We start from the raw sequence: 18,644 nt of genomic DNA on the forward strand, positions 1-18,644 counted from the left end.
TGAACTAAATATTATTTGTTTACATAATATTAACACAGAACCTAGATGTTGAGGGGGAGAGAGCCAGCATCAGTAACACAGCAGTTTCACTATACGGAATTGATAAGCATCCAAAATTACTCACCTGATAAAATTATTTGTTCCACCGCCAGAGTCCAGTCATGGAAATTTACTACTGCTACCGATGTTGTGGCGACGAGAATGGCAGTAATGGCTTAGTACCGACCTCCCCAAGTCCAAAGAAACCTTACCAATTGACAGCCAAAGCACAAAGGAAGAAATTTTATATCATTTGAGAAACAAATTACAGATAAGCCTTTGTTCAAGTAATCCAATCCAACAAGTCAAAATCGAATTGAATGTTAAAACTACAACATTACACAGAACTCGTGCACAAACAGCCTGAAGATATAATTACTACATTTTATGCCCATTTGTGTGCTTTCAAATGATAATACCCTGTCTCTTTGCCGCAACATTATGCATTGTGCACAAAGGAAAGAGAAAAAAAAATCATACTATACTAGGAGGATCACCAGCCCAGCTACAAACAGCTCGAGGCCAGCGTGTTCTGATGCAATCGACCAGTGGGGCATGTTGAGATGGTTCCGGTTTAGAAACCTCAACATCTTTACCAGCGGATTCGTTTCCAGTTGAAGCAGAAGAAAGAGGCACATCTGCCATGAATTCCTCTGGAGTCCACCGTGGTGGAACTGAAACCTTCAATTTGGTGAGCCTGGGTCTTTGTATTGGAGTCTCACCTCCACAGGCTATTTGGTTTCCATTTAAATCGGATTTGGCAATCCCATTAAAGTGATAAAGATCGAAAACTTTTTTACCCATCAATCCTGTCGAATCCTTCAGGCCTCCAAAGTTTTTGTCCAACTCCAGAATTGCCTGCCAGAATTCACTCCAGACTATAAATCCGGTACTGCAAAGATGATCAAGTTTCTCAGGTTGAAGTTTGATATTGGCTTCCCTGAGAACTTGATGAAAGCCTTCAACACTGATGAAACCACCACCTCCACTCTGGTCTTGGCCATCAAATGCTTTCCTAATTTGTGACTCCCTTTCTTCCAGTTCATTCTCATCCTGTACAGAAGTATCGAGAGCAAAGAGAACCGTGTAGTGTGACTCACTCCCGACCACCCATATTGGCCATTTTGGGCATTTAAGATATTGGCCAACTTTACAGAAATTGAGAGATTCCAAAAGAGTTAGGAACCCAACTTCCACGCTTTTAGATATGCCTTTTAGGGACATTCCACCACCTAAGTCCATCTTTCCATCAAACACATTAGGGACGGCTTGTCCACAAAGCAGTAGGTTCACGATCTCCTGTTTCATGACAATAAAAATCGTGTATATAGTACAGAAACTGAAGGAAATTACTTGGTTCAATCAAATAGAATCCATATCAAAGAACCTGTGAAGCATGTCCAAATGGAGCAGTGACAAGAGGGAGGCTTGGATCATCCCTGTCGGCTTGTACCATATCCTACAGAAGTAAAATTAAACTGCCATTAACAATATAAAGATCCTAAAAGGATAATCAGAAAGAACTATGCATAATGCAAAGTTCAACTCAATTATCAATCTTTTCCTGCTACATAAATAAATTACAGAAATTATAAGGTCTTGTGGAGAAAAAAGAATCCAGAAAATAGGGCTCACAATGCATAATGGCCAATGGGCACTTGTAACATGCAAAACTATAATTCAGTACTTACAAGAAAGATCAACCACAAAAAAATTCATCACCACTTTGCGAGCTATAAACCAAAGACATGAGCATGATAAGACAAAATGGATGAACACTTGTACTGCCCCAAATCCCTCCTATCTATTTTTCTTGATGGTTTGACTTTCTAGAATATCTAAGTTCTGGCCACCTTTTACAGAAAAAAGCCAAGATACTGCCTTTATGTCAGTAATAATAGAACCAAATCAATTTATTGGTATTTAAAATCTTAAATTCACAGGAAAAATTAAAACCTATTACTAGTTCTAGTTGAATGACCGTGATTTAACAAAAATACCAGTCCTCGTGAAAGCAAAGCAGAAATCAAGAATAGCAAGGCGCCCATACGACTCTGGAAGACAGGAAGAGCTGCATCAAGCCTCTGTAATGCACTTTCCTGTGATGTGCATGTGGTGACTCTCAGCACTTTCTGCAAATCCAAGCCTGATTCTATTGAAAGACCTTCAAATGCATTTGAAATTATCTGTGGAACAGAAAAACATATATTAGATCAAGAATAAAATGAAAACAAGCTCTTGATGGCCCAAAAAGAGAATGCAATCACTGGATTCAAGCATGACCAACTGATTCTTCAGAATGCATCAATATCAAGCCAAATCTAATATACCTCATTTCCTGCACTGTATCCAGATCCTTCATCGCTGTTTCCAGGCACACTTAACGTCGCTATTACAGCATTTCTATTAGCTCCACATAGAAACAATATCTCACTCATGCTTCTGATCAAAGCCCTGCCAAAAGAGTTTACACATTGCTTGAGTAGACAATTTCTAAACATTTAACTTTAAACAATAATCATTCTATGAAAGCTATAATTGCTAGGAAAGTTACATATAATGATATAAATTTGAATCGTGACTTACAATTCCTATTTAGTACAAAGACGCCTTTTAAGAAATTGGTATATTTTTTCTAGTAAGAAATTCAAGCTCTTATTGGTTCCAGAATTCCTTGATGGTGCATTGGAAATAGGAAGGCTATGCTCATGGTCAAGAGCATACCCATAAGATATAAAATTTAATCTTAAGAACAGTACGAATTTACTCCATGCGGTCTGCCCATGGTATGGTGCTGTGTTCCACATGGTGTGGCACTTGTCACAACAAACAATGGTTTCTGTATAAATATATGCACTTTATGCACAACAAATTGTGTGCAAATCCACTTTGAAGTTGACTTATTTGCTCAGCCAATCATCAGAATGTATACGAGGTACCATAGGAGCCCAATATCTCACTAGCACCTTTGTGCATATAGACACATGCACACGTGCATGTATACGTATATAAATGTTTAGAAGAACTAAAGGTTGACTTTCTTTTCTTTTATTTGGAGAGGTAAGGAATAAGCCGGGGATGAGACAAAAACCTCAGTTCAGACCAAAAAGAAAATTAGATTAAATATCATTACACAAAGCATAAAGACTACAAACTTCAATACATGTGTATTCTTAAGCATGTCTGATTAGGTTAACATTCACTAAGCACTTGGATTGCACTTGTTTATGAATAATGAGGATGGGTGGGTTTCTGACTTGAAGTAGTTTGTCCACATTCACAGTGGTGTCATATGCGTTATATCAAATATGAAACGCCAGCTTAAGAATATTAAAAGTAAAAAAAACACATCAACTGCACTTCTTATGCATGATGCAAGTGGACTTCTGACTTTGATAAGTTTGTGTATTTAAGGTTGTATCACGTGTATTAGACAAAAGGCTATGCTCATCCATTGCCACCGAAAAGCATACACACCCACCAAGATGAAGTGCATGACGTGAGAAATTCATTGCTGGAAAGAAAATTCCTAGACTTGATGAGCAACCTTGAAACCAAGCAGTGGCCAGAAAATGATTTATATTACAAAAAAAAAAAAAAAAAAAAAGTGCAAATAAACATGCATTTGAACAAGAGTCCATGCACTACAGAATCTAGCTTGCTCAAGCACACAAGTTCTTCAAGCAGGAAAATTGACAAACTGAACAGAGACACCAACATATTTCCATTGAAACACTAGCGACCAAACCTGGAAAATAGATTATTTACCACACAAAGATTAATCACCTTCTTTTCACTTCCTCAGTAAGAGCAGCAAAATTATTTGATGCAGCACATTCACTGTTAGATAATATACTTGAACCTAAATTCTGTGCCATATTTGATGCAACTTTACCAAATTCGTCCGGAAAGAAAAGAATGTTCTTCAGAACAAATGCCTGTCATAACAAAACCAAATAGGTATAAATAAAATTAATTACAGACCAAGTCAATAATATAAATAGAAAATATCAGACAATATATATGGCACAAATTGTAATAAATACTACAATAATGCCTAAACAGTAGATAAGATAAACGTCATCAAATTAGTTAATTATCTAAAGTAGATTCATTTATGTCATGCAAAACATTTTAATTCAACACGAAGTGGGGGTGGAGGATACGAACCTCTAACCTCATGGTCAAGGGCACGTGATTTATATCAATTGAGCAACTTGAGTATTAGGGTTGGCAAAAAAACCTGACGGGGCAGGGATTCCCCGGTTTTGACCGAGGATGGGGTCAAACCGGGGAATTTATTCGGGGCCCCATCCGGGGACGGGGCAGGGATGGGGACAGTATTCCCGCCCCGATCCGCGACCCTACCCCGATTAATCCCCAACCCCGAATTTATATATATTTTTTATCCCCTCCCCAGTCCCTCTCGCTCTCTGCAATCTGCAACAAAATATCCCTCCCCTCTTGCTCTCTCTGTATCGCTCTCGCTCTCGCTCATCCCTCCCCTCTCGCTCATCCCTCCCCTCCATTGAAGTCTTCCACGAATGGGGCCCCACGGGGACCCCGTTTCCCCATGGGGAATCCCGCCTTCAAATGGCGGGGACGGGGGCGGGGATTTTCCCTACAGGGCTGAGGACGGGGGACGCCCCCACCCCGCCCCGCCCCGGCCCCGTTGCAAACCCTATTGAGTATGCTCACGTTAGTTGTCATGCAAAAATGAAACTGTTCATAATAAGGTAAAACAATCCCTCCATGTTCCACATTTAGCTACGCGATCAAGAATAGTATATTTAATCAAAAACTTTTACAGTCCAGTTAACCCCAAATTTGGCAGCCATAACTCTTCTACATAGATATCTTTTTTAAGAGTGAATCTTCCTGGCCATTTTACAAGAAGCGCAAGATTCTTATTATGGAAATTACTATAACCCAATCCTTTAAAAGGGATAGGAAGTTTCTCCTTGTTCCAACCAAGCTACCAATTGGGATCCCACTCTTTATTCCTTAACATCCCAGTATAAGTCCCTCTTTATTTGTTAACATCCCAGTATAAGTCCCTCGTATTAGTCAGCTCAAACTCTTTTTGCTCGCTTCGACTTAGCTTATCTAAAGGCATCCACTCGGTGTCCTCGTTCCAAGTTTTATTTTTTATGTGCTTTCAATTCAGGATATCTACAGTGGATGGAATGCTTTCATTAAGCCCTTATAAGCTTTTAAGGCTTTGTTTGTTTTCGGATGTACTTTTGGATGTGTTGTTAGTCTCTTTTTTCTTGGTTTTCCTTGTATTTGCGTTGTTAGCTTCTTTACATTCTTATGTATCTTTGAATTTTTTTAGCATTAGTCTCTTTTTCATTTTTCTTAACGAAAAGTCGTACCCGTTTCTAAAAAAGATTAGTGTTCACGTCACCTTTGTAAAGCCACCAAAAAAGTTTCCCTCTTTACAAAGCAAAGCTTGAAGCTCATATTCAAGAGTACTTTGATTTTTCTCTAATCATCAAGCACAATGTTGTCCGAACCTATCTGCGTCCAACATAGACACTTTGTCAAAAACAAAGTGTACATGCTTCATAGATTTTAGGCCTAAACAATATATGTTCTCTATTATCATATTGTACCAGTAGATTATATGTATGAATATTTTTGTGAGTAAGAGTTTGGAGAAGACTAAATGACGCACGGGGGCGGCGGCAAGGGCAGGGGTCTCAATTGATTAGGAGGAGATGGTGTCAAGGCTGGTTGATCAAGAGCACAGGTAACTTCAGACATGATTTCCTCTAGAGCCGAGCTCTTTGTAACGTAGGGTCACTTGGATAGTGGCTGCCCTTCATTTGTAGTTTCATCCTAAGACCCATTCTAATGGATGAGGAACATACTTGCTCGTAAGGTCAAAATGACCCTACCCTACAAGCCTACAAAGAGTCTAAAGGGCACATCCAAAAACCCTTAGAAAGTGATCACTTCCAATTTGTCCTCCTTTTCTAAATTTGTTAAATGTCTTATAGGGAATGGTTTGAACACTTGTTTCGGGGAAGATTGTTGGTTGTGATAGACCCCTTTATTTTCGTTGCTGGAGATTTTAATGTGACCCATTGGACATGGGAGAAATCTCATGATCCTTCTATCTCTTCAAGTATGTGGGCTTCCAATCGGTGGATCTCTAATTAACATCTGCATAGCATTCTGCTGAGTAATGGTCGTTATACTTGGTCTTGCTCGGTCCCTACTCCATATCTTTCTTTATTGGATAGGTCCTGCTTACTGAATTTTGCCTTAACAAGTTTGGCACAGTTTTAATCAAGTGTCTGGACAGAATTACCTCAGTATCCCCTGGTTCTTTCATCTGGCAACATTGGTTGAGGTCCCTATCCTTTTCATTTTGTGAACTCTTGGCTCCAGATTCCATCTTTCTGTGCATTGGTGGAGGAATGGTGGATTAATATAACCCATATGTTGGCTAGCCTGGTCACGACCTAGTGATGAAGTTATAAGAGCTGGAGTTTTTCCTCCGCAATTGGAACAAGACAGCGTTCTGAGCCTAAGTTACCATCACTTATGTCACAACAACAACTTTTGGATAGTTTGTAGGATAGCGGTCAGCTTAATGTTGAACAGATCTCCTCTCTTTAGAACTCAAGGACACAACTGTACAACCTATAGAACAAATCCTGTTCAAGTAAGGTTGTTTGAACAGATCTCCTCTCAAAATTTGCTTCGTGAACAGATTGAATGTTTGATTGCTCAAGAGCATGTTTGTTTATTGGCAACAACATTGTAAACTGAAATGCCTTAATGAGGAGGATGAAAATAATTGATTTTTTAGCATACTGTAGCTACTCGTAAACATAAGAGTTCAATCACTGAGATTCTCTCTAGGGAGGGGGTTAGTTTATTGTCTGCGGAAGATATTGGGATTAAATTTCTTGATTCCCATTTGAATCTTTTTAGAAAAGATGGGAATCAGTGTTTTCTTCCTACCAATGTGGATTGGTGCCCTCTCAACAATGAACAAGCAGCCAATCTTGAGTGTCCCTTCACAAAGGATGAGGTTTTCAGAGCAATTTTTGCTTTATGCACTAGTAAGCCTCTGAGTCTGATGGATTTATTGCTCAATTTTTTAAGTTCTCCTGGACAACCAAGCATGGTATTTTGGCTATGATTCACAATTTTTTCTCTTCTAGTATTATTGTTGAACTATGGTGCATTAGCCTTAAGGACATATTTGTCTTTTCCTTTTATGCCTATTAAAATTAGAGTTTACCTCCTATTTAGATATGAGGTTGGGGTCTCTTGTATGACATTAAAATAATAAAAACTTCTCTATCGTAGTTTTTTTCTCCCTGTATTAGGGTTTTCCATATAAACCTTGTGTTATCTCTTTTCTCCTTTACTTTCAATATGGTATCAGAGAAAGGTGATGAAACCCTAGCCCCGATAGAAGAAATTCAGTCATCAAACGTGATTGGTGATGGAGCAATAGCCGACCCAACTAAAATGGTCATGATTCAAGTGGTCATGGATCGATATCTTCGGACAATCTTGAACCCAGCACAGCAACAGCTGACTGGGGAGCAGCCGCCGATAGTCCTCAACCCTACAGCCATCGGAGCTGCACCGTTGAGCAGNCTTGGACATCCAAGTTTTCAATATATGAGATATTTGTTTCCTCATTTATTCCATAATGTGAATATTTCTTCTTTGTCTTGTGATGTCTGTATACGCTGTCTCTTATACACATCTAGATGTGTATAAGAGACAGCCTCAACCCTACAGCCATCGGAGCTGCACCGTTGAGCAGCCGCAGCCGACCCAGACGGCAGGCGGTCCAAACCCAGTCAACACGCTGTTTTCCGCACCGCCGCAGCAGGCGTCGAGTGGGTTCGCTCCAACGTCCAAGTCGGGTCAGCCAAACGTGCACCTGTCCAGCAACCAACCGATCGCGTCCAAGCAACTCCCGCGCCAGCCATTTGCGATTCCTCCCGAACCGTCAGCCGCACATCCTCCCGAGCCGTTCTCGCACCAGTCAGCCGCACATCCTTCAACCGCAGCAGTACTTGGTCGTGCATATTCCAGCAACCGTGTCGAGGTGTTTGGGCAATACCCGATTGAAGCCTCCAACCAGTTTTTTGGTTCCTTCCAGCAATAGGGGTTCCTCCTGAACGTGTATCCGATTCAGCCTCGATATCAAGTGGGTGACTCTATGGGTAAGAATTCCATTCCCATCTCCTATGAGCAGAAACAGTCGAGATCAGAGACCCATGGGGAACTTCAACAGCAATTGGCATGTCTCCAACAACAGATGGCGGTTCTTAGGGCAAAACTGAATGGCCATGAGTCTTCCAGTCTTCCAATCTATTCAGAAAACCCGATAACGGTGTTTCCTACTCTACCTACTTATAATTTGTTAATTGGTACTTTGGGAAACTCTGCAGGAATGATCACAGAAGAGAAGTTGAATGGCCAAAACTACTTCTCTTGGTCCCAAACAATTAAAATGGTCCTTGAAGGGCATCATAGATTTGGGTACTTAACCGGAAAAATACCGTGACCGAGCCCTGGGGATCCCCAAGAGGGGGTCTGGAAGGCAGAAGATTCTTCACTTCGTTCGATGTTGATAAGTAGCATGGAACCTCAAATTGGGAAACCTCTGCTATATTCAGCCACTGCATGGGATATTTGGGATGCAGTTCGTAGGTTATATTCTAGAAGGAAAAACGCAGCTCGCCTATATACTTTACGTAAACAGGTTCATGAGTGCAAACAAGGGAGCATGGATGTAACGTCATACTTCAACCGGATGTCTTTGTTATGGATCTATGTCGGGAGATCATCTAGAACTACCCACATGACAGAATTCAATACTCGAAGATAGAAGAGGTTGATCGTGCGTATGCTTTTTTTGTGGGGTTGCACCCCAAATTTGATACGGTTCAGAGTCAAATACTAGGGCAGAAACCGATACCGTCTCTCAGAGGTTCGATTGGAAGAGGATAGATCGAGTGCAATGAATGGGTCTGGGGTTACCACTGTAGAGTTAGCTGCCTTTGGGGTGAAATCCTCTGGATCTGATGGTGACAAGCAGAATAGCAAAACACCCCAGTATGTGAGCATTGCAAAAAACAGTGGCACACGAAAGATCAGTGTTGGAAACTGCATGGTCAACACCTCTTAATGGTAAACATCACCCCCCAAATGACAAGTCAAAATCTGGGCGTGCTCTGGTGAGTGAATCGGTTGAGGGGGCCATACAACCTCAAACACAACCTCCGGTGACCAACCCAAGTGATTCAGGTACCATAGGGATCGAAACAATTGCTCAATCAGGTAACCCTCAATCCTTTAGCTTTCCTCCTTGAAGGGAATGAGTTATGGATTCTAGATTCAGGAGCGATCGATCGCTTGACTGGCTCATCTGATCAATTCCTCTCGTACTATCCGAGTGCTGGAAATGAGAGGATTCGTATTGCAGATGGGTCCTTCGTTCCTGTTGCTGGAAAAGGCAAATTGTCACCATTTCAGGGATTAATTCTACAAAATGTCCTACATGTGCCAAAAATTTCTTACAACTTGTTATCAATAAGTAAAATAACAAAAGATTTGAACTGTAGAGTTGTCTTCTCATCAGATGCTGCTTTGTTTCAGGACTTAAGCTCGGGGAAGATGATTGACACTGCCCGATATGACAGGGGCCTCTATTTCCTTTCTGAAGATGCTTCCTCCAGGAATTTATTTAGAACTAGTCTTTTATCTTCATTTACTATGTCTGAAAAAGATTATTTATTGTGGCATTTTCGTCTTGGACATCCAAGTTTTCAATATATGAGATATTTGTTTCCTCATTTATTCCATAATGTGAATATTTCTTCTTTGTCTTGTGATGTCTGTATACGTGCTAAACAGTCTCGTGTTTCTTTTGTCTCTCAGCCTTATAAACCTACCCAGCCTTTCCACTTGATCCACAGTGATGTTTGGGGCCCTTCGAACATCTCTACCCTGTCCGGTAAACAATGGTTTGTCACATTCATCAATGATCATACCCGACTTACATGGGTATACCTCCTTGCTGATAAATCCGAGGTTCTGTCTACCTTCCAACAATTCTATACCACTATCTTAACTCAGTTTAATACAAAGATTTTCATCCTTCGAAGTGACAATGGACGTGACTTTGTCAATCACACCCTCCGGGAATTCCTAACGTCAAAAGGGATCATCCATCAAAACTCTTGTGCTTATACTCCGCAACAAAATAGGGTGGCTAAACGAAAAAAAATCGTCATCTCATTGAAGTTACTCGTTCCTTGATGATTTCGACGTCTCTCCCATCGTACCTATGGGGAGACACAGTCCTCACTACAGCCATCTCTCATTAATAGGATGCCTTCGCGTGTTCTAAAGTTTCAAACACCCCTTGAGTGCTTTAAAAAGTCCTGCCAGTCTACACGTCTTACGCCTGAAGTTCCTCTGCGTATGTTTGGGTGGACAACTTTTGTTCACACTCATGGTCCTCATCGAACTAAGTTTGCCCCACGAGCTCAAAAGTGTGTGTTCATTGGGTATCCCCTTCATCAGCGAGGCTATAAATGTTTTCACCCACCTTCAGAAAGTACTTTGTCACTATGGATGTCACGTTCCTTAAAGATGAACCATTCTTTCCCGTTAGTCGTCTTCAGGGGGAGACCACGAGTGAAGAGACTAACAGTTCCACATACTTTGTACCTATTAGTTTCAATCTTGAGCCTAGTTCTCCTGTTCCTGAACCCAGTCTATCTAGTCCCGAACCTGGTCCTGATATTCCAGGGTCTGTCCTCTCTGATATTCCAGTGTCTGTCCTCCCTACTGGACAAATGCCCTGGATAACATACTATAAGAAGAATCTCAAAAAGGAAACCCAAGAAATTCCTGTTGTTCTATCGGAAAGTGTCCAAGCATCGAAACCAGCTCAGGTTCAAGATCTTGTTGTTTCAGAGAATGTCCTTGAAGAGAAGTCCGGACGCATAGAAGATGGTGAGACGAACTCAGAGAAGGTTGAAATTACAGGAGGTAATGAGGTGCTGGAAGACTCTNACTCAGAGAAGGTTGAAATTACAGGAGGTAATGAGGTGCTGGAAGACTCTCAGGAAGGTGAAAAATTGTCCCAAAAGCTTGATACTGGAGAGAGGCCGACGAAAACTGGCAATTATGATACCATTCTTGATATGCCAATTGCTCTAAGGAAAGAAACCAGGTCATGTACAAAGTACCCTATGCACAGTTTTCTGACCTACAGTAACTTGTCTCCTATTTTTAAGGCTTTCACTACTCAACTAGATGCCCTAGCAATACCTACCAATGTGCATGCAGCCATGGAAGTTCCCGAGGGGAGAGTAGCAGTAATGGAAGAAATGAAGCTCTCGAGGCGAACCAGACTTGGGATTTAGTGGCTCTCCCTAGAGGTCATAAAACAGTTGGTTGCAAATGGGTGTTCACAGTGAAGTATAAGTCTGAAGGAACACTCGAGAGATATAAGGCTAAAGTGTTCACTCAAACGTATGGGATTGATTATTCAGAAACTTTTTCCCCTGTGGCTAAGCTCAACACGATCCGAGTTATTCTGTCTATTGCCATGAATAAGGATTGGCCTCTACATCAACTAGATGTAAAAAATGCTTTCCTAAATGGTGAGTTAGAAGAAGAGGTTTACATGAGTCCTCCTCCAGGTTTCAAAGCTAAATTTGGGAACCATGTTTGCAGACTCAGAAAGTCCTTATATGGGTTGAAACAGTCTCCGAGAGCGTGGTTTGATAGGTTCAGTGTTTGTTAAATCCCAAGGGTTTGTTCAAGGGCATTCTGATCACACATTGTTTACCAAAAAATCACTATTAGGAAGATTGCTGTTTTGGTGGTTTATGTTGATGATATCATTTTATCAGGGGATGATACGGTAGAAATTATTAAACTAAAACAAAGGATGGCAGGCGAATTTGAGATCAAAGATATTGGTAGTCTGAGGAATTTTCTCGGGATGGAAGTGGCAAGATCGAAAGCAGGAATATCAGTGTCTCAATGGAAGTACACTCTGGACCTATTAAAGGAAACATGAATGACTAGATGCAAACCCATTGAAACTCCTATTGAAGTCAATGGCAAACTGAAAAACATTACGGAAGGAGTGCCTGTAAATAAGGAGAGGTATCAATGCCTTGTAGGAAAACTGATTTACCTGTCTCATACTAGGCCCGACATCTCCTATGTTGTGTGTGGTAATTTAGTTCATACAGAATCCGTATGAGAAACACATGGAAGCAGTGACTCGAATTCTAAGATATCTGAAGTCTACCTCAGGGAAGGGTTAGTTTTCAGAAAATATGAGACACGGAGCATTGAAGCATATCCTGACTCAGATTGGACAGGTTCAATGAGAGATAGAAAGTCAACCTCGGGATATTGTACCTTTCTATGGGGAAATTTGGTGACCTAATGGAGTAAAAAACAGGGTGTAGTTGCCATAAGCAATATGGAAGCAGAGTATAGAGCTATAAGTCTGGGAGTGTGTGAAGAAATATGGTCACAGAAAGTTTTGGCTGATCTTCACCAGACAGTCCAGGTCCCATGACGTTGTATTGTGATAATAAGGCTGCCATCAGCATTGCCAACAATCCAGTACAACATGATAGAACCAAGCACGTTGAAATTGACAGACACTTTATTAAAGAGAAGTTAGACCACGGGGTAATCTGTATTCCCTATGTCCCTTCAGTCCAACAGGTTGCAGATGTTCTTACCAAAGGATTACCAAGACAGACGTTTGAAGCTTGTGTTAGCAAGTTGGGTCTTGCTGATATCTACNCAACAGGTTGCAGATGTTCTTACCAAAGGATTACCAAGACAGACGTTTGAAGCTTGTGTTAGCAAGTTGGGTCTTGCTGATATCTACGTCCCAACTTGAGGGGGAGTGTTGAAATATGGTGCATTAGCCCTAAGGGCATATTTGTCTTTTCCTTTATGCCTACTAAAATTAGGGTTTCCCTCATTCTATTTCTATCTGAGGTCGGGGTCTCTTGTATGTATGACATTATAATAATAAAAACTTCTCTATCGTGGTTTTTCTCCCTGTATTAGGGTTTTCCACGTAAACCTTGTGTTATCTCTTTTCTCCTTTACTTTCAATAATTATACATGCATCATTGAATGAGACCTACATCTGTCTGATCTTGAAAAAGGTTAACTCTAAATTTTTCTCCGATTACCTCCCTATTAGCCTAGTTCCTTCCTTGTTCATACAAAATTATTGCTCGAGTTTTTTCCAATCATCTTAAATGGTTTTTTCCTTTTACTATTGCTGCCAACCAGCTGGTTTTTGTGGCTAATAGACAGTTCCTCGATGCTTCACTCATGGAAAATGAGTTAATTGATGACGGATTCTTCTATAAAAAAGCTAGTGTGGCTCTTAAGTTAGATCTTGAGAAAGTTTTTAATACTGTGGATTGGGATTTCTTGAATTGTGCTTTAGGCAAAAGGTTTTGCCCTCTTTGGCGACTTTGGATTCGAAGTTGCATCTCTAGTGCCAACTATTCTATCATTATTAATGATCGTCCTTGAGGAACCTTCCCGTAGTTCACCAAGGGGACCCTCTATCACCTTTCCTCTTCATTTTGGTTGCAAATTGTCTGAGTCATCTTCTGAAGCATAGTGCATCTTTGGGTCTTCTTGCTACTCATGCTATTGGTACTTCATCTTTCTGTTTGAATCATCTTTAATTTGCAAATGACCCTTTATTGTTCTCAATTGCAGATCCTGCTACTATGCAACACCTTTTTTATATTGTTTGTATGTTGTATCTTTGAGCATGCTTCAGGATTAAAAATTAATCTCTCTAAACGTGAGTTGCTTGGAATTAATGTTCTTGATTCTGATTTTGAATGGATGTTGAACATGTTTGGTTGTAAATGGGGTTGCTGGTCGTCTACCAACTTAGGCTTGCCTTTCGATGGGAATCCTAGGAATAGCTACTTTTTGACATCCGATTGTTGAGAGGATTCAACAAAAGCTTCATATTCGAAGTATGCCTTCATCTCTAAAGGTGGGAGACATACGCTCATTTAGGCTACTCTTTCTAGCACGCCTACTTATTATCTATCCTTGTTTCGTGCTCCTTCGTTGATCATCAATAATCTACAAAAGATGGTTTGAGACTTCTTTTGGGAAGGTTTTCATGGTGATGGTGGTATGCATAATGTGAACGGGGAGATTGCATAGCATTCTCAATTAATGGGTGGTATTGGTATTGGCAATTTTCACCATCGTAATTCAGCTCTTTTGGCTAAATAGATTTCGCATTTCCTTGTTGAACGGGATACTTTATGGCAGCAGTTAATTGTGGCTAAGCATTAATTGATAGAGTTTGGCCAACATCTAGTTATTAAGGTTCTTGAAATTCCCTATGGAGATTTATTTGTCAGACTATTTGCTTGGTTGCTAGTCGTGCTCAACGTCGCATTGGTAATGGTTCTTCTACTTCTTTTAGGAAAGATTCCTAGCTCAGTTGGGGCATTATCTCTAGTACGTTCCCCCATCTTTTTTGTCTTGCTCTACACCCTTGATAATATTGCGGTTGATGTGTGGATTGATGATTCAGCTTCATGGGATATGCACCTTCGTCATAATCTTAATGATTCGGAGATTTCTAAATGGGCTAATTTATCTCATTACTTATCTTCTGTTAGCATCCGCCCTACATCAAATACTTGGACTTGGCCTATTGATCCCTCCTCGACTTTTACAATCAAATCTCTCATGGCGGATTTGGTGGGTTCGGAGATTCTACTAGGAAGGATCTTTACTCTATTATTTGGCAAGATCGTTATCCAAAAAGATCAGGATTTTTCTTTGGGAGCTTAGTCTTGGTGCTACTTTTACGACTGATAGACTAAAAAGGTGGATGCCTTACATGCATCTCTCCCCCTTTTTTATGCCACTTATGTCATTGACATGTTGAATCTCCACCTCACTTATTTGCTCATTGTTCTTTTGCAAGTCGCTTTTGGTATATTATTTTGGAAGCTTTTGGCTGGTCTTTGGTTTGTCCAAATTTTATATCTGATCTTCTTGCTTCTTTATTAGTGGGACATCCTTTTGGTGGTCCTAAAAGAACAATCTGGTTGGCTATTGTGTGAGCGTTCTTCAGGATGCTTTGGAGTGAATGTAATGGTCATCTATTCAGGGATCCTCCTCTCCTTTTGAGTGGTTTATGGATTTGGTTTAGCTAATGTGTTTCTTTGGTGTAAATTTATGCATCCTTTTACTCATTTAGTTTATCTTCTTTTCTTTTTTTTTTCTTTTTTTTTTTTTTCAATTGGAGAGCTTTCTTGTAATCACCTTCAATGAAATGTTTCTTACTGCCTAAAACAAAGTCTGGCAGGTTGCATCAGCATATTCACATGCAAAGCTGTCACTAGCCTCGGATTTTCATTTTTTTTTAACCAACGGCAAAACAATAAATGGGGAAGGACTTCAGAAGTTTGCTGTGGATACCCATAAATGCACGTGCAAAGTAAGAGAAAGGCAGATATTTTGAAAGCATTACGATTTGCAACTTAAATGTCAAATTAGATGCCGTGAGATATACTAAAGACTATATTCTGAGAAATTAAGGATTACTTGGATAGTTGCTAAGACTCCACAGGGCCCACCTTCATGCTGCACTAAGCCCATTGATGTTTCTGGATCGGGGCTAAACCTAAAGAAAGTCATTTACGTATTAGCTAGTATGGGTATTGAAATGAACATGTCATATATATTTTGACTCTTTTAAAACTCAAACTAACACTGCTTGAACTAATTTTTCCAAGGAAAGAAATGATACATTTCAATCAGAATACAATTCAAATTTCCCAATCATAGTTTAAACAAGTGGAAGTGGACCACAATTGATGAATTCAAGGATAAAAAAGAAATGCTGTAATATATCAGGAATCAATGTCAGATACATGATGTATATCAACCAAAAAAAAATGGCACCTTTCAAATTTTTAAACTGTGACGTCCTATTCTAAGTATAAGCCATCTATACCATTGCAGCCGTCTTATTCCACAATAACGTTCCTCTATCATATAGAAATCAAGTAGCAAAATCAATAAATACAGCAGAACCAGAGCATAATATAAGACTAATACCCATCCTAAAACTTAAACTTCTCATAGAAGGCGATGCTAGTACAGATTTAGCACACCTTATGCCCTGATTACTCCATTGCGCAAGTATTTCTTTGGAAACCTCGTCCCCGAACACCATCGAAAACAACTGGTTCGCTTCAATCTCCAACAATTCCTTCCCCAAATTCACGTCCTTCACACTTAACTCCTTCCCTTTCTTCACCGACTTTGATGCAGAACCCACTGCTACGGAATAACTCTTAGCGGCCAACATTCGCTTCTCAGCAGCAGCAGCCATAAGCTCCCGCTGCAACCTACGACTCTTTACTTCTGGAGACTCCTCCGATGAGGAAGTCGGAGCTCCGAGTGGGGAATCCCTGGGCTTGCTCCGTTTAGGTTCCGGCGGTGAGTGCTGCTGCATGCTCATCCGTAGAGCCGTCCGGAGGTCTTCCTCCTCCTGATCCGCCATTGAATTCCCACAGATCGGGGAGCAACAAGCCCTAGCTTAAGCCAATTAAGGCAACAATTCCAACAGCTTAAATCAATATCATATATCTTTGTTTTGAGGATTGAAATCAAGCGAAAACAGGAAGAATTCGATGAGACTGCCAAAGAATTCGATCTTAGAAGAAAGCAGGTGACGGAAGAAATTTGTACTGCAAATTTGGAAATGATGGATTGAAATTTCTTTTCTTTTATTTTCTTTTTTCTTTTTTCTTTTTTCTTTTTTCTTTTTTTCTTTTTCCTTTTGCCTCCCGAATTTCGGATTGTAAATTTGTATGCAATTGCGGGATGGTCCGAGTGGTCAAGAAACGGTGTCGTTTTACTTTGGCTTTTGAATTTCGCAGACAGATTTTCTAAATCGCCATTGCTACTTTTCCTTTTTTTTTTTCTTTTTTTTTTCTTTCTACCATTTATTATTGGTTGAATAATAGCTGTTTTGGTTATTGCCTTTTTTAACTTCTGATTTGAATCGTGGTAACTTGGTTAATCCTTCTTCTTAATTTAAGAGTTCTTTTCCTTTTTTTTTTCTATTAATGATGACGCTTTTGAAGGTTCTTTAGAATCAATAACTCACTTCTTATAAATGTATGAAATCTACATTTTGCTTACGTCAGAACGTACTATCGCATTTTAAAGTATCGTTGAGAATGACCATGTTTATCGTAGTCATAATACGATGATCAAACTGTGAGAAATGAAAAAATAACACATTTTATAATGTATCACGTTGAGGATGACCATGTAACTCTACCAAAATGGTCATCTATATCACGATTTTCATGTTTTTCACGGAAAAAAACAACAAACTGTGAGGAAAATGGAGAAAACACACAAGAAAAATAAAAATCGTGATAGAAATGATAATCACGTTAGGGGTACGATAAACATGGACATCCTTAGTGCGATACGTTATAAAATGCGATAGTGCACTCTGATGTAAGCAGAAGTTTGGATTTCATACATTGGTGGGGCACGAGTCATTAATCATATACGAGTCTGTGAATTGGTCATCCGTACAAAAAATTCTTATATGATGTTATCTATTATAAAATAATAGTACCTGTTTTGGAAAGTTTACTAGAAGGAAATGGAAATGAAGGAATGGGAATTTCTGTAAAGTTTACTAAAATCATGAAATTAGTGAGTTGGGCTCACTGTCAAATTCAGAATCACTCTCTTCCTTCGTACAAGAGAATCTCATTCTTGTTCAAAAACTAATTGAGAAATTGCTAAAAATAGGGAAAATTTGAGTGGATTAAAGGGTTTGGGCTAGATTTTCATAATAAAGACTTTTGGGTCAAATTGACATATAATATGTCCATTATGCCCTTAAGTGAAAAAGGTCAACTATTTGTTTTTTTATAACACAAACGTGATTTCCATCCTTGTTTCTTATATTTTCTTTAATTTCCCTAAAGTTTTTTATATGACCATTTAGGGCATCAAATTGTTTATATTTTACTTAATTCTTTATATAATTTTTGTATTTTTCAATTTTATCCTTTCTATGATACATTAAGTAGTTTTTTTTTACCTCAAAAGAAAAGTAGGAATGTTTTTATCATTTACTATGATGTCAAATGTGACATTAGGGTTTTCATTTGGAGACTATTTAAAGTCTTGCTATTAGATTGCTTGATCATATAATGATGAATTGAATTTTGGCATTTGAGTTTTTTCTTTCAAATTTAGTCAGGAGCTCCTTGAATTCACAATCCATGTGTAAAGTTGCATGGTGAGAACACTCAAGTGGAATTGATTATTCCATCTTGTAAAGTGCTCGAATCTTGGGCCAAGGAACTTGTGCTTTATCTCAAGAGCTTTGATTTTAAGGCAATCCATCTCTAACCTAATTATTAGGGTTGAAACCGAATCGATTTTGTGGGTTTTAGTGGTTGAGGATTAGGGATTCTAATACCAAAAGGGTTTCAAATTTCAATTTGTTAAAGTTTTCATATCATTTAGTATCA

General features: G+C 39.5%; 2 protein-coding genes across 2 annotated transcripts; one reads left to right on the forward strand and one right to left on the reverse strand.

Moving 5' to 3' along the window:
• Positions 1-254: 254 nt before the first annotated feature.
• On the reverse strand, positions 255-16,910 carry LOC120086966 (ubiquitin carboxyl-terminal hydrolase MINDY-3). The gene is made up of 7 exons (XM_039043794.1): positions 16,248-16,910; positions 15,676-15,754; positions 3,826-3,977; positions 2,370-2,493; positions 2,040-2,225; positions 1,427-1,498; positions 255-1,338 (listed from the first exon to the last, which is right to left on the reverse strand). The coding sequence occupies exons 1-7, from the start codon at positions 16,637-16,639 to the stop codon at positions 514-516; spliced, it is 1,830 nt and encodes a 609-aa protein (XP_038899722.1). The 5' UTR covers positions 16,640-16,910; the 3' UTR covers positions 255-513.
• LOC120086968 lies at positions 7,802-12,848 on the forward strand. The gene is made up of 2 exons (XM_039043797.1): positions 7,802-11,063; positions 11,115-12,848. The coding sequence occupies exons 1-2, from the start codon at positions 10,620-10,622 to the stop codon at positions 11,454-11,456; spliced, it is 786 nt and encodes a 261-aa protein (XP_038899725.1). The 5' UTR covers positions 7,802-10,619; the 3' UTR covers positions 11,457-12,848.
• Positions 16,911-18,644: the final 1,734 nt, after the last annotated feature.

Source organism: Benincasa hispida, chromosome 9 (genome assembly GCF_009727055.1).
Source record: "Benincasa hispida cultivar B227 chromosome 9, ASM972705v1, whole genome shotgun sequence".
Classification (NCBI taxonomy): domain Eukaryota; kingdom Viridiplantae; phylum Streptophyta; class Magnoliopsida; order Cucurbitales; family Cucurbitaceae; genus Benincasa; species Benincasa hispida.

Bases quoted from the DNA above. Each gene is read 5' to 3' on its own strand.
- LOC120086968 (XM_039043797.1), top strand. From the start codon at position 10,620: ATGTTTTCACCCACCTTCAGAAAGTACTTTGTCACTATGGATGTCACG.
- LOC120086966 (XM_039043794.1), bottom strand. From the start codon at position 16,639: ATGGCGGATCAGGAGGAGGAAGACCTCCGGACGGCTCTACGGATGAGC. The intron at 3,978-15,675 runs GTAATCCTTAAT...TTGTTATGACAG, and splicing joins GAGTCTTAGCAACTATCCAA to GCATTTGTTCTGAAGAACAT. The intron at 1,339-1,426 runs GTTCTTTGATAT...GTCATGAAACAG, and splicing joins CATTTGGACATGCTTCACAG to GAGATCGTGAACCTACTGCT.